This window comes from Mandrillus leucophaeus, unplaced genomic scaffold (genome assembly GCF_000951045.1).
Source record: "Mandrillus leucophaeus isolate KB7577 unplaced genomic scaffold, Mleu.le_1.0 Scaffold93, whole genome shotgun sequence".
In the NCBI taxonomy this organism is placed as follows: Eukaryota; Metazoa; Chordata; class Mammalia; order Primates; family Cercopithecidae; genus Mandrillus; species Mandrillus leucophaeus.
The window spans coordinates 4,441,933-4,458,365 of record NW_012110141.1 but is presented as its reverse complement, the minus strand read 5'-3'; the positions used below and the strand labels follow the sequence as shown (position 1 = coordinate 4,458,365).

Below are 16,433 nucleotides of genomic sequence, written 5' to 3'. Positions count from 1 at the left end.
AGCTGTTGTGACTGAGATTGCATTCTTGATTTGTCTCTCAGCTTGGACATTGTTGGTGTATAGAAATACTACTGATTTTTGTACATTTATTTTGTATTCTGAAATTTTACTGAAGGTGCTTATCAGTTCTAGGAGACTTTGGGCAGAGACCATGGGACTTTCTATGTATAAAATCATATTGTCTGTGAACAAAGATAGTTTGACTTCCTCTCTTCCTATTGGGATGCCTTGTATTTCCTTATTTTGCCTGATTGCTCTGTCTAGGGATTCTAGTACTATGTTGAATACAAGTAGTGAGAGTGGGCATCCTTGTCTTGTTCCAGTTCTCAAGGGGAATGCTTCCAGCTTTTGCCTGTTCAGTATGATGGTGGCTGTAGGTTTGTCATAGATGGCTCTTATTTTTTTAAGGTATGTTCCTTCAGTGCCTAGTTTGTTGAAGGTTTTTAACATAAAGGGACGCTGAATTTTGTTGAAAGCTTTTTCTGTGTCTATGAAGATGATCATGTGTTTTTTGTTTTTAGTTCTGTTTTGTGATGAATCACATTTATTTATTTTTGTATGATGAACCAACCTTGCATGCCAGGAAAAAAGCCTACTTGATCATGGTGGATAAGTTTTTTGATGTGCTGCTGGATTCAATTTGCTAGTATTTTGTTGATAATTTTTGCTTCTGTGTTCATTAGGGATATTGGCCTGAAGTTCTCTTTTTTTCATTGTGTCTCTGCCAGGTTTGGTTATGAATGATGCTGACCTCATAAAATGAGTTAAGGAAGCATCATTCCTCTCCAATTTTTTGGAATATTTTCAGTAGGATTGGTACCACCTCTTATTTATATGTCTAGTAAAATTTAGCTGTGAATCTCTCTGGTACAGGGCATTTTCTTGTTGGTATATTTTTTTATTACTGATTTGATTTCAGAACTTGCTATTGGTCTGTTCAGGTATTCAGTTTCTTCCTGGTTCAATCTTGGGAGGTTGTATGTTACAAGGAATTTATTGATTTCTTCTAGGTTTCTAGTTCTTGTGCATAGAGGTGTCCCTAATAGTCTCTGAGGTTTTTTGTTTTTTGTTTTTTCCATGGGGTCAGTGGTAATGTCATCTTTGTCATTTCTGATTGTGTTTATTTGGATCTTCCCTATTTTTTCTTTATTAGTCTAGCTGGTGGTCTATCAATCTTATGTATTTTTTCAAAAAACCAACTCTTAGTTCCATTGATTATTTTTTATTATTCTACTTTAAGTTCTGGGATACATGTGCAGAACATGCAAGTTTGTTACATAGGTATACATGTGGCATGATGGTTTGCTGCACCCATCAACCCATCATCTACATTAGGTATTTCTCCTAATGCTATCCCTCGCCTAGCTCCTCACCCCCTAACAGGCCCTGGTGTGTGATGTTCTCTTCCCTGTGTCCGTGTTTTCTCATTGTTCAACTCCCACTTACGAGTGAGAACATGCAGTGTTTGGTTTTCTGTTCCTGTGTTAGTTTGCTGAGAATGATGGTTTCCAGATTCATCCATGTCCCCACAAAGGTCATGAACTCATCCTTTTTTATGGTTGCATAGTATTCCATGGTGTATATGTGCCACATTTTTTTTGTCCGGTCTATCATTGATGGGCATTGTGGTTGTTTCCAAGTCTTTGCTATTGTGGATAGTGCTTCAATAAACATACGTGTGCATGTGTCTTCATAGTAAAATGATTTATAATCCTTTGGGTACATACCCAGTAATGGGATTACTGGGTCAAATTGTATTTCTGGTTCTAGATCCTTGAGGAATCGCCATACTGTCTTCCACAATGAAAGAACTAATTTACACTCCCAACAGTGAAAAAGCATTCCTAGTTCTCCACATCCTCTCCAGCAAATGTTTTCTGACTTTTTAATGATTGCCATTCTAACTAGCATGAGTTGGTGTCTTATTGTAGTTTCGATTTAAATTTCTCTAATGACCAGTGATGATTAACTTTTTTTCATATGTTTGTCAGCTGCACAAATGTCTTCTTTTGAGAAGTGTCTGTTCATATTCTTTGTCCACTTTTTGATGGAGTTGTTTTTTTCTTGTAAATTTGTTTAAGTTCTTTATAGATTCTGGATATTAGCCCTTTGTCAGATGGATAGATTGCAAAAATGTTCTCCCATTCTGTAGGTTGCCTGCTCATTCTGATGATAGTTTCTTTTGCTGTGCAGAAGTTCTTCAATCTAATTAGATCCCATTTGTCAGTTTTGGCTTTTATTGCCATTGCTTTTGGTGTTGTAGTCATGAAGACTTTGCCCATGCCTATGTTCTGAATGGTATTGCCTAGGTTTTCTTCTAGGGTTTTTATGGTTTTTGGTTTTATGTTTAAGTCTTTAATCCACCTTGAGTTAATTTTTGTATAAGATGTAAGGAAGGGGTCCAGTTTCACTTCTGTGCATATGGCTAGCCACTTTTCGAAACACTATTAAATAGGGAATCCTTTCCCAATCGCTTGTTTTTGTCATGTTTATCAAAGATCAGGTGGTTGTAGATGTGTAGCATTATTTCTGAGGCCTCTGCTCCGTTCCATTGATCTATATATCTGTTTTGGTACCCATACCATGCTGTTTTTGTTACTGTAGCCTTGTGGTATAGTTTGAAGACAGGAAGTGTGATGCCTCCAGGTTTGTTATTTTTGCTTAGGATTGTCTTGGCTATGTAGGCCCTTTTTTGGTTCCATATGAAATTTAAGATAGGTTTTTTTCTGATTCTGTGAAGAAAGTCAGTGGTAGCTTGATGGGAATAGCATTGAATCTATAAATTACTTTTGGCAGTATGGCCATTTTCACAATATTGATTCTGCCTATCCATGAGCATGGAATGTTTTTCTATTTGTTTGTGTCCTCTCTTATTTCCTTGAGCAGTGGTTTATAGTTCTTGAACAGGTCCTTCACATCCCTTGTAAGTTTTATTCCTAGGTATTTTATTCTCTTTGTAGCAATTGTGAATGGGAGTTCACTCATGATTTGGCTTTCTGTTTGTCTATTATTGGTGTATAGAAATACTTGTGATTTTGCAAATTAATTTTGTATCCTGAGACTTTGCTGAAGTTGCTTATCAGCTAAAGGAGATTTGGGGCTGAAACGGTGGGGTTTTCTGAATATACAATCATGTCATCTGCAAGCAGAGATAGTTTTACTTCCTCTCTTCCTGTTTGAATACCCCTTATTTCTTTCTCTTGCCTGATTTCCCTGGCCAGAACTTCCAATACTGTGTTGAATAGGAGTGGTGAGAGAGGGCATCCTTGTCTTGTGCCAGTTTTCAAAGGGAATACTTCCAGCTTTTGCCCATTCAGTATGATATTGGCTGTGGGTTTGTCATAAATAGTTTTTATTATTTTGAGATACATTCCATCAATACCTAATTTATTGAGAGTTTTCAGCATGAAGGGCGTTGAATTTTATTGAAGGCCTTTTTTGCATCTATTGAGATAATCATGTGGTTTTTGTCGTTGGTTGTCCAATGACTCCATGTTTAGCCCTCATTTCAGGAGGGCAGCCTGGCCATCAGATTGCTCCAGCCAATTGGCAAAATACTTCTGTTGTGGGGACATGCAAGATCGGATAGTCAGAATGGTTCTGCTACATTGATTTGTTTCTATAAGCACAGGTCCCACATACCCGAGGAGTGGCACTGCTCCTTCACAGCACTTATATAGTCTGAAAGTATGCTGTTCATGAGTTTATTTGCTTACTTCCGAGTACTTCCCTGCTACCAGTAGAATGTAAGCTCTGTGAAGAGGTTGACCTTAGCTACTTTGTTTGTCACTGGATGTTCAATGACAAATCAGTTCCCAGCAGAGAAAGTATTCAATGAATATCTGTTGAGGAGATAAATGAATTACTGCATGAAAGAATGTATTTCATTACAGACTTCTCCTCTTGACTGTAAGCTCTCAAGACAAAGTATTCTGCTTTATACATCTTGGTCCTCATGCTGGCATACTGCCTCCCATATGAGGAGGCATAAAATCATTATCTTTGAATGCATAAATAATTAAATGAACAAACAGATGAATGAGTGAATGAATGAACATATGCTATCTACACTAGACATTCTTAATTTTATCCTCACATTAGAATCACTGGGGAACTTTTAAAAACTGCAATGCCCAGGACCAATTAAACTAGAATCTGTGGGGGTGTGCCCCAGGCATGAGTATATTTTAAAGCTCTTTAGGCAATTCCAAGTGCACAGCCATAGTTGAGAATAGGGTGACCAGCCACCAGGTTTATTCAGGATTGACCCATCTCCCAGAGTGCAGGAATTTAAATGCTAACACTATGACTACACTGTGCAAGCCTGGATGGCTGGTCACCCTAGCTGAGAACCACTGATCTGAACTGTCACCCACGGCCATTCTTGAGTGACGTATTTTCAATGTTTGAAAGTCAAGATTCATTGGTTTCATGCTTTCATTTGACACTTGCCTAATTACATTCAGGCCTGTAGCTCACCTTGACCTCAATAACTGCTTCCTGCTATGTGTCCCTGTTCAGGCTTGAGCTGCTATTATTGACTTGAGTGATATACTAATTTGTAACATACAAATGGCAAAGGGAATGATTAAACCTTTCCAGCAAGTCGGCACCAACCAGTAGACCAGCCAAAGAAGCAAAGGAACACGTCAAGTGCTACCTTTCCAAAAGCAATCGCAATGAGCCTTCACTTCTTTTCCTCCCCAAATTGATGACAGTATATTTTGACACATTTCTACTTATCACTTGTGTATGCCAGTTACCCTGGTATGAGTGTGCAGTCCCTGTTGTTACCTGAGGAGATAAATAATTTTTAATGGAAAATTCCAGGTGAAAGCTGAAATGATATTCATCATTGTAAACACTAATAAATTTACTTCAAGTATGTGGTCAATAACAAGGGCATTAACGTGTGGACACCAGAATCAGAAATGCTCTTCAACCTATGAAGGGAACGGAGCACCACAGCTCTCAAGGGCCTTGTTACTCAAAGCATGGCCCCAGATCAGCAGCAGTGGCCTCATCTGGGAGCTTGTTAGACACACGGAACCTTAGGCCCCACCCAAGAGCTACTGAATCAGGTCTGCAGCTGGGGCCCAAGAACCTATGTCTTAAAAAGTTCTCCGAGTTGTACTTACGCATGCTAAAATTTGAGAAGTATTCATTTAGCAAATATTTTTTGCCTAATGTATAATGTCAGTATCTCGGAGCCCAGAGGGAAGAGGCGAGGGTAAGCAGGAAAGGAGGCACACTGCGCAGTAGTTCCCAGCCTCTGCTGCATATTGGAAGCACCTGGAGAGCTTTAAAAATATCCACGCCTGGATCCCATCCCAAGCAACATGATTTAATCGGTATGGGATGCACCCTGAGAAAGCTTCCCAGGTGATTCTAATGTGCAGCAAAGTTTGGGAATCACTGATCTGAGTTAACCACCAGGAACCCTGCCCCCTCTCCTCATTGTTTCTGGCCTTGACTGCTGGCGAACCCAGAGGAGTGAACAGCATACACATTTGCTGTCTTTCTTTCCCAAACATCAGAAGCAGCAATGATGAAGAAGAATTCTCCGGATCTGACTCTCACCTCTGGTTTGATGAATACTTGTTCCACTTACCCTGTTAGTAGCTGTTTTATCTTTGACTATTCCACCTCCCTGGATCTCAGTAGTCTCATGAGTTTCAGTGAGACAGGAGACAATAAGACCCAGTCCCCAGATTAACTGGGATGTTACATATGACATGCGGAAGTGCCTAATACTTTGCCCAGCACGTGTTTGATGTTTAAAAACTCTGAGCCAAGGAAGATTGTCTCTTTATCCTCCTCCCTGATCATGAAATATCCAGCAGCATGAAGCTGGGCAAATATTTAGGGGTGTCTCTTCTTCAGTGCACTAAGGATGTTGGTGAATTGTGAAAAACCTGTTTACACATGAATTCACTTATACAATCTCATTTCAGTCTCACACCCCAGCCACGCAAACTGGATAATATTTATTGCCTCCATTTCACAGATGATCCACAGTGAGATCATCAGTGAGATCCACAGTGAGAGGAGTCCATACAGCCACAGGGACTCTCACTTGGACCTCCTGCCTGGAGCCTAATGTTCCTTTAGTTACTGCACTGCCTCCGCTTCCAGCTTCCCCTCCAGCTGCTTGGCAGGCTGCCTCTATGGGCAGGATGCATTCACCTAGGCGAGCTCTGGGCTGATGGAACTTCCTGTGATGATAGAAATGTTCTCTATCTGTGCTTTCCAGTTCAATAGTTACTAGCCACATGGAACTATTAAGTTATTAAAATGTGGCTAGCCTGACTGAGGAATTATAACTTTAATTTTCTTTAATTTTAATTCATTTAAACTTAGCCACCTGTGAACTGCACCGCTCCAGAGACAGAATCTGGAGAAAAATGAGAACCTGAGAAATAGTTCCAATGGCTTCTACCCACAAATCAAAGTAAACCTAAGCCACTGGTTTGCCTCTCTGTTAAAAGACCTTCCTAACTCTTTTTCAGGAAAATGGCAAGTTGGTATACTAGTTGATGAGAGCACCCTTCCCATGCAAAATACTATTCAAGGGATGCCTTGAAACTAGTGATTGGCCAGCAGAAGCAAAATGTGTGGTAGAGCAGAGCTTCTCGAAATTGAGTGTGCACACAAGTCATCTGGGATCTTGTGAAAACACAGATTCTGGTTTAGTAGGTCTGGGACAGCGCCTGAGGCTTGCATTTCTAACAAGTGCCAGGGTGGCGCTGCTGCAGCTGCTCTGTGAACCACACTTTGCCTAGCCAGACCGTAGAGCAGTGCTGTCCACCAGGCCAGTTTTGCTCCCTTCACACATGGGGGCATTTGGCAATGTCTGAATACATTTTTGAGCATCATGTCTGGGAGGATGGGGATGGGAAGTGCTATTGACATCTACTGGGTTTAGTCAAAGTGTGCTATTAATAATCTACAATGAACTTGTATGCATGCATCAAAATATCACATGCACACCATAAACATGTACAAGTATTATATATCAAAAAAGCATGGAGCTTCAAAGACCTTCTTTTTAAAAAGCTAACACGGTGAAACCCCGTCTCTACTAAAAAATACAAAAAACTAGCCAGGCGAGGTGGCGGGCGCCTGTAGTCCCAGCTACTCGGGAGGCTGAGGCAGGAGAATGGCATAAACCTGGGAGGCGGAGCTTGCAGTGAGCTGAGATCCGGCCACTGCACCCCAGCCTGGGCGACAGTGCGAGACTCCGTCTCAAAAAAAAAAAAAAAAAAGTTAAAAAAAATTTGTAATAATAATCTACAATATACAGGAGAGCCCCGTGACAAAGAGTTACCCAAAATGTCAATAACACCAAGTTTGAGAAACCTGCTGGATAGCCAAGTCGGCTCTTCAGGAATAGGAGCATTAATGGCAGAGGGATGGAGCAGGTGCTCTTGGTGTAATAACTGATCGTTGTTTTCTCTCTTCCACTCTTTTCTCCCACTTGTCCTCACACAGGAGCCAATGCCTCGGCCCCAGACCAACTGAGCTTAGCTTTAGCCTGGAACAGAGTTGACATCGCTCGCAGCCAGATCTTTATTTACGGGCAACAGTGGCCGGTAGAGTATATGTCGTCACCCGTGAAAAGCCCACTTTGGTTGGGCAAGGGTATTTGTTTAAGGAGCCTCTGAGATGGGCTCAGAAAACGATTGCCTTTTCTTTAAGATGGAACGTGTTCCTTGGCAGCCAAGTCCCTGTCCTGGGCTCCTTTTCTCATATTTAGGAAAGCACCGCCATCTAGTGGAAATTTCAACTGAACACAACTCCAAATATTTCCATCTCTGTGAGTTGTCTTTAATAGCAATTTCAGCTGCAAATGATGCCATTTATTTGAATACATCTGAAAAAAATATAAGACAAAGCTGTATTAAAATTAAGGAAGGGGTAGAATTATTAATTTGCTTCTGATTGTCTTTGATAGAGGCAAAGGGAAGAGGTTGCTGCCCAAGTGGTGGCAGCCCCCGCTGGTTTATGGCTGGGTCACACCTCAGGATGCAGAATTAGCAGGCCTCCCTGTGCAGGCACCATCTGGTCCTGGTAGCTGAGCACAGGTCCTCCCTATTTGCAAAGAACAACATGAGGAAACCAATGCTTTATATAACTGTTCTTGGTTTGCTTCCCTCAATTGACTCTACCAAAAATAAAAATTTGAGAGATTGGCCATCAGGTGGTATATGTATGCATCCACAGGAGGCAGCCCAGCAGCCTGAAACTTGATGTCTGTGCCTGGAATCACAGCACTCACTGGCAGGCCTTATCTTACTACTTCCTTTCCCCTAGAGAGTCTCTGCCTGGGCTTGAGCCCTGTCTTCATTCAGTGCTGGTGGATTGCTAACATGGAAAGATTTGTTAGAGTCTAGACCCTGTGACATTTTTGTGAAATGAATTGAATAAAAATCTAAGCCACTGGCAAATCCAGAAAGTAGGCTGGTTGTTCTGCTTTGTTCTGTTTTGTTTTGTTTTGTTTTTCAGTTCAGTGACATCTTTGTGGTCTTGCCTCTACACAGAGACCCAGCATTGATTTAGGGCCTTTGGTCTGTTGACTTGGGACCCTCCTCTCAAGTCGGCCTGTGGTCTCCCTCAGAGCCTAAGGATAACAAAAATGAAGACAGCAAAGTACCCTCTTTGACACTTCACTGGTGTTGAGACGTTTGATCAGATAATTGCAAGGGGAAAAACCTTGTGAACACTTGCACCTTCTTGAGATCCAGAACAAGAGATTCAGGGAAGAAATAGTTTTTTGGAACTAGAAATGCTTGACCTTTATTTGCAAAGACAGGCCCCCAAACATGGGAGGGGTTGTGGCTGTCCCAAAAGTGAATCTGTGAACAGTCTTGCTAGCATGTTCTTAGATGTGATGAAGGTTTACCAGATGTCAAAGGCGTCCCTTTCTAAGCTGTTCAAGTGAGCACTAAAGAACTGCAGTCCTAGATAGACCCTGGGGCAGACTAACTCAGTGACTTGGTTTGCAGGTGGGATCCCTGGAGCAAGCCATGTTGGATGCCTTAGTTCTGGACAGAGTGGATTTTGTGAAATTACTCATAGAGAATGGAGTAAGCATGCACCGTTTTCTCACCATCTCCAGACTAGAGGAATTGTACAATACGGTAGGGCCAAACTAAGGCACTTTTTATTTTCTTTTTTGTTCATTTGTTTTACCTCCTCCTGCCCCCCATATGCCTGTGATTCTCTTCCCTTCTCCTCTCCAAATGCATGGTTCATTGATCATAAATACTCCCTTAGACCTACATAGATGACAAACACCAAGTCACCAAGATTCCGCTTGTTTTAATTGCTCAGTTGTCAGCATCTAAGGCAAAAAGTTGTGTGATAACCTGAGTGTGTCATTCTCATATTCTTACACAAAACCACAAGGCTCTGGAAATGAGAACACAGTTTGTTCTGTAAGGCCAGAGGGTGTCAGAGGCAATTAGCAAAGGAGGATTGATTTAACTCTAAGCATCAAAAAAGGCCAATTAAGTATCCTACACCATTTTGTTATCCTCAGAGCTATGAAGTTCATTCTTCATAGTTTAGCTATAAAATGGAATAAAAGGTAAAATATCTCTTTGGAGTTACTAAAAAATTTTGGGTTTGTTTGTTTGTTTGTTTTTTAAGCTTAGTAATTATTTGGTAATTTACTCACTAGGGATACCAAGGAGTAATCATAGGTAAAACTACTGTTGATGAAGTTATTGAGAGCGTTCACACTAGTTAAGTGCATTGGCTCTGAGCTCGTACTAAAATCCAGTGAAGTTTAAAGAGCAGAAATTTTTCCCCCATTTAACAAATGAGGAAACTGAGGCTGTCTTCGTCCATTTGTACTACAGTAACAAGATACCTGAGACTCAGTAATTTATAAACAACAGAAATTTATTTCTCTGGATTCTGGAGGCCGGAGAGTCTAAAATCAAGGCTTTGGAAAGTTCGGTGTCTCGCAAAAGCTGCTTTTCGCTTCCAAAATGGCACCTTGTTTTTGCGTTCTCCAGAAGGGATAAACGCTGTGTCCTCACAAGGCTGAAGAGACAGAGGGCAAAAGGCCTGAATGTTGTGTGAAGCTTCTCTTATAATGGCCTTAATCCCCCTTACAGAGGAGGAACCCTCAGGACCTGATCACCTCCCAAAGACCCCACTTCTTTTCTATTATTATTATTATACTTTAAGTTCTAGGATACATGTACAGAATGTGCAGGTTCGTTACACAGGTATACATGTTAAATGCCCCACTTCTTAACACTAGTACATTGGAAATTAAGTTTCAGCATGAATTTTGGAGAGGACACAAACATTCAAACCATAGCAGAGGCCAAGGTGAATTCAAGGTCACAAAACTCCTAAGAAAGAAGCCAGTAAGTACCGAACCCAAGCTTCTGTCTCTGAGATTATTCTACCCTTCATTTTCACAACGTCTCTGTCCCATCACGCAGAGGGCAAGCAGGATGGAGCTTATTTCCTGTCCCCAGCCAGTGGTAGTTGTTAGATGGTACCACCGTGGCACCATCTGCAAAAAATAGAAACGGTTAGCAGAATGGCTCCTGGTTTCTGTTTTCTCCACAGACTTTTCTTGGTTCAGCATACTGAGACTTTCAGGAAGAATGATGGGTTTTCAACTTGAAAAAATGAGTAAATAAAGACAAGCGTTGAATGGCCTATCAATTAGAGAATCAAGGGAGTAGAGTAATTTATTCCAAAAACTGGGGCGGGGGGCGGGGGGTAGGAAAATTCTAGACTGAGAAAGGCCAGTAAGTTTGATCACTTCAATCCGCTGGTGGTGGCTTCCCAGAATACTTTGTTGAGGATTATGGAACAGTAAATAGCCTCAGTAATAATAATAGCTAACACTGATTGGCATTATGCACCATTTTTAATAGCTTTATAAACATTATATCATTTAATCCTCACAACAACCCCATCAGATAAAGTGATACTATCATTCCCATTTTAAAGATGATAAAACTGAGTCACAGTTAAGTAGCTTGCCCACGTTCAGAGCCGGTAAGCGGCAGAGGTGTAGAGGCAGGCACTCTGACTCCAGAGTCTGTAGGTTCAATCACTGCACAATCCAGCATCCCCTCAGTGGAAAAAGAGCTCTGATGGGCATGTCCACCTGAATGGGCAGGTCATTGCAGCCATTCATAGACCTGTCTAAATACTTGAATGGTTGCAACAGTGCTTAAGAATTTGCCATTGGCTGGGCGCAGTGGCCTCCCAGCACGTTGGGAGGCTGAGGCGGACGGATCACTGGAGGTCAGAAGTTTGAGACTAGCTTGGCCAACATGATGAAACTCCATCTCTACTAAAAATACAAAATTTAGCTTGGCGTGGTGGTGCATGCCTGTAATCCTAGCTACTCCAGAGGCTGAGACAGGAGAATTGCTCGAACCCTGGAGGTAGAAGTTGCAGTGAGCTGAGATCACACCACTGCACTCCAGCCTGGGTGACAGAGCAAGACTAACTAAAAAAAAAAAAAAAGAAAGAAAAAAGCCATCACTATTTTAGATTCTCTGATAATCTAACCAGATTTAGCAAATAAAATGCAGGAATGCCCACTTAAATGTGAATTTCAGATTAACAACAGACAATTTTGTTATATCCCAAAGATTGCATGGGACATACTTAGGTTAAAATTGTACGTTGTTTATCTGAAATTCAAATTTAATTAGGCATCTTGGATTTTATCTCACGTTCCTATTCCTAAAAGACAATAGAATGGCAACTTATTTCACTTTATATTTACCTCAAACAAACATCCATCTTTTTTTACAAAACTCTTTTTTCCCCAAACAGTCTGTGGCTTTTTCTTTAAATCAAGTTGCAGCAAACTGTCATCCAAATCCAGCCTGCTGCCTATCTCTGTATGCGCTGTAAGCTAAGATTTTTTTTTTTTTTTTACATTTTTAATGGTTGAAACAATCAAAAGAAAAATGCTATATTCTATGACACATTAAAATAATATGAAATTTGACTTTCTGTGCCAATAATTAAAATTTCATTGAATCATGACCAGGCTTATTTGTTACATATGAGCTATGGCTACTTGCACATTTACTACAGCAGGGTTGAACAGTTTCAGTAAAGACTGTGTGACCCACAAAATCTAAAGTATTTACTCTCAGGCCTTTTACAGAAAAAGTTGGCCAACCCTCTTCTTAGACAATTTCTCATTCATGATGAGTAATAAACAAGTTGCGATGGCAAAGTGCCCAAGTGTATTTCCAATGCGGTCAATGGGGCCTATTGTTCTCCTGCCCTCATCCCGGCCCCCAGCTGCAAAACTGGCTTCTTCCATCACATTTTGGCCCAGCTGTCAACAGAGTTGACAACCTCCCTTACAAAGTTTGAACCTAGAACCTCAAATACATTTGCTTGAGGGAATACAATTCAAAAATCTGCCAACGTGTTTGTTTAGAAGAAACAGGTATGGCCGGTGCGGTGGTTTATGCCTGTAATCCCAGCACTTTGGGAGGCTGAGGTGGGAGGATTGCTTGAGGCCAAGAATTCAAGACAAGCCTGGGCAACATAGTGAGATCCCATCTCTAAAAATATTTTTTTAATAAAAACATTAGCCAGGCATGGTGTTGTATACCTGTAGTCCCAGCTACTCAGGGTGCTAAAGGGAGCCCAAGAGTTCGAGGCTGCAGTGAGCTGTGATTACGCCATTGCACTCCAGCCTGGGTAACAGAAGAACCTGCATCAAAACAAAACAAAACAAAAGTCACTGACAAAGCTTTTCATCTGCAAATGGGGACAATGTAAAAGAAAGAAAGAAAAGGCAGATACACTGAGCAACTAAAACAAGGTCCATCTTAGTGACCTGCCCTCCACCAGCCAGAGCCCTTCCTTCCAGATCCTTCTTGCCTTGCCAACCAGAGCCCCTGACTAGCAAAACTGTTTTGATTCTTCTTTATTGTTTTCAGAGACATGGGCCCTCAAATACATTGTACCACTTGGTCAGGGATGTCAAAAAGGTAAGAACCCTCTCGACTGCAGGTCGGAGGCCCTGTCTTGACTGCTTCCTGTGATTAGAGAGTGCCTCTGTTTTGCATGAGCTGCCAGAGTATTCCTGTCCCTATCAGGTGCCCCTCATTTCGGAACAGTGTGTGTGCGTGTGTCTTTTAACTCTGAAGCTTCTGTTCATGATGCAGCTGTGGTGTTATCACCAATCGCCGTGCTTTTAGATGCTTTCGTTGGACATAATGCTTTTGGGTAGTGGAACTCTCAGCTTTTCCCTTGCCAAGTGGATTTATGCCATTACCTGTATTTTTCCATATGCCCCTCACTGTTTGGGGAGCTGGTTTCCATGCTGCCTGACTGACCACAAGAGTAAATTTTCATTCACCAGCTCCTGATACAATGTCACATCTACCATTACATAGAGCGTAGTCAGTAAGCATAGCTCCAAATTTTCTAAAAACAGGGACTAAAACATAAATATGCATTCCATTCTTCTAACATTCTATTTTTTCCAGAATACTTTTTCACACTTGTCATCTCATTGGATGGGAAAAAAGTGTTGATAGGTATGGATCAGGTAGCATTATTTTCATTTTACAGATGAGGAAGCCGAACTACAAGGAGATGAGAGCTATATTGGTGGTTAGTGAAGAGCTAGGTTTAAAGCTCAGTTTCTTTTATTAATAATGATAAAATAATAATAGTCATGAGCTAGTGATGACTAGGTATACAGCATTGCTGCATACTTTGAGTGCACCTGAACTCATTTAATCTTCACAACAATTCTATGAAATAGAATTATTATTTTATTATTACAGGCTAGGCACAGTTACTCATGCCTGTAATCCCAGCACTTTGGGGGGCCAAGGTAGGTGGATCACCTGAGGTCAGGAGTTCAAGGTCAGCCTGGTCTGGTCAACATGGTGAAACCCTGTCTCTACTAAAAATACAAAAATTAGCCGAGTGTGGTGGTATGCACCTGTAATCTCAGCTACTTGGGAGACTGAGGCAGGAGAATCACTTGAACCTGGGAGATAGAGGCTGCAGTGAGCCAAGATCACACACTGCACTCCAGCCTGAGCAACAGAGTGAGATTCCATCTAAAAAAAATTATTATTTTATTATTATAATGTAGTTTTATTCCCATTTAAAGACAAGAAGAATGAGGCATAGGGAGATTCTGTTTAATCTTAGCCAAGTGCTTGTTCTTTTGCCCCATATTATCTCCTTCAGAGGTAGCTTGAGTTCTGAACCCTTAAACCCATCCCAGAAAGTGATGTTTTAATTCCAAAAAATAAAACAGAATATGGCACTGCCCCCGCCCCATACAGATGTGCCCATACACACATGCACACATATGCCCACTATCACCACTTGGTAACAATTGTTCACGAAAGTCCACAGGACATATTCAGAGAAAGCTACAAAGTGAAGTCAAAAATACAGTATGATTCCTTCATCTCACAGGAAGTGATTGGCTAGAATTGCCCTTAGGCATCGTGTAACTACTTTTTTATTTTTCCTTTGAAAGGCCAAGCAAAGGCCCTGGGTTGCTTATAATGTACCTATTCACCTGCTGGACCTTTGCTAAGAATGAGTAAAGGATATAAAAATAACACACAAAAAAATCAAAATCTCCATCCTTTGGCCCTTGCAAACTTTCCTCCCATCTCATGAAGGACTTTTCATCTGCTTGAGTGGGTGAAGCCTGTAGTTCTTTCAAAACAAGGGGAGAAGACACTATGCAATCTGTACTCCCAACTCAACAACCACTTTCCTGAGATTGTATCTTTCACTGGTCTGCCCATTCCATGCCATCGTAGTAGATCTGCCTTCAACAAACCCATTTCTCTCTTCTTTGAACCTTCCAATTTTGTCTAATTCATCCTGGCTTAAAATTGCCTGAAAACTAAACTCAGAAGATTAGAAGTAGACACATTTGATGTGTCTTCTTCAGTGAGATAGTTGTTGCTCATGTTCAATCAAATGTTTTGAGTTTTTCTAAAGTAATGACTTGGGGTATTCTCTCCTTCCTTAAGTTAATCTCTGTCCCTGAAGGAATTGTGAGGTTTTCTAAAGAGACGGCTATGCCTTTATCCCTCAATCCCAGTCATCACCAACCCAAACCTTTAAAAAGAGTCGCTCATCCAATTCAATGACCCAGCCTCCCAGCAATAATGTCTTGTCTGATTTTCAAAGGGATTTTTTGCAGTTAGATTTCACTGAGTATAAATGATTAAAATCCTTCTCATTCCTTTCTTTTCCCCATAGGACTCTGCTTTGCAATATTGTTTTCTCTTTTCTGAAGTCCCTTGAGCTGCCTTTTACATTTGCTCACGTCACTTGTATTATTAGAAGGCATGTAAAGTATCTCTAAGATAGGGTTTTTTGTAGCTTCTCAGCTAAAGATGTACCTCAAAAATAATATATACTAACAAGAAAGAACAGAATGGTAAGAATTTGGGAGGAAGAAGGATTAAAAGCAACTATTTTTTTTTCCTTTTAAGTATGATCCAAATATTAGAGCAAGAAAATCATTATATAAGCATGCATTTACCATTTACTTACAAATTTAGTAACTGGAAAAAATGATAACAAATGACCAAGAATAGTACTGAACTGGCCTAGAAATAATTTATCCTTTTACCTGGAAAAAGAGACTGCCAATAAGACAGGGAGAAACAGAAAGCCAATGTTTAATTTCTTCCCTTGGGAAAAAGTAGAAGCAGGAAATGCAGAATTTATTATTTCCAGGATGACGGTAAGTATCCGACAATGGGAGAGCAAGAAAGATGAACAATGGTAGTCACAGGAGTCTCAGTGCCTACATTTTATGTTATATGGATTAAGGGAGCTGAAAATGAAGATTTTTGTTTGTTTGGTGTTTGGGGAAGAAGTGAATAAGGGAGAAATTAACATTGGTGTACAACTTTCTCAGGTGACTTTCAGCAATTTTCCGATGGTTTCAGGTGACTTTCAGGTGGTTTCAAGTGACTGCCAGCAATTTAGGCCAATGAGATCATCAAAGGCTGCGAAACTAGAGTTAAAATGCTAAGAAAATCTTGGGAACTTAAAGCAATTTTCAAAATTAAGGAACATAATAATAATTAATGTGTGCTTTCTTCTTTACAATTATGGGGGCAAATATATGTGTGCGTATATGTTTAATCTGTAAAAAAATTAATGAATAAGTTATTAACTCTGGTACAAAATGCTATTCATGAGTTAGGAACACAGTCCTAGACCTTAAGCATAGTGTTTGATAATACATCTGTAAAATTGTGTGTAAATAACTCTTAAGAACCAAAGGAATGCATTGAGGAATTATCAGAACATCATAAGTCAATCAGCATGACATCTCTAGTTCACCTCTTCTTTGAGACCAACAGAGCTGAATGTGGGGAATTGCTCCCAAGCTTGTTTTGAAATCTCAAATTATTTATATC

The 16,433-nt window shown here is 40.5% G+C and overlaps 1 protein-coding gene across 27 annotated transcripts in view; it reads left to right on the top strand.

Annotated features, from left to right (window-relative positions):
* Positions 1-16,433, top strand: part of TRPM3 (transient receptor potential cation channel, subfamily M, member 3) — a 990,741-nt gene that overhangs the window by 871,016 nt on the left and 103,292 nt on the right. For 23 of the 27 annotated variants that reach the window (XM_011970184.1, XM_011970182.1, XM_011970181.1 and 20 more), the window contains 3 exons: positions 7,492-7,592; positions 9,006-9,140; positions 12,951-13,001. In XM_011970184.1, the coding sequence (XP_011825574.1) occupies positions 7,492-7,592; positions 9,006-9,140; positions 12,951-13,001 (287 nt within the window). The remainder of the gene's footprint in view (positions 1-7,491; positions 7,593-9,005; positions 9,141-12,950; positions 13,002-16,433) is intronic. The other 4 variants (XM_011970177.1, XM_011970176.1, XM_011970173.1 and 1 more) reach the window with 1 other exon arrangement.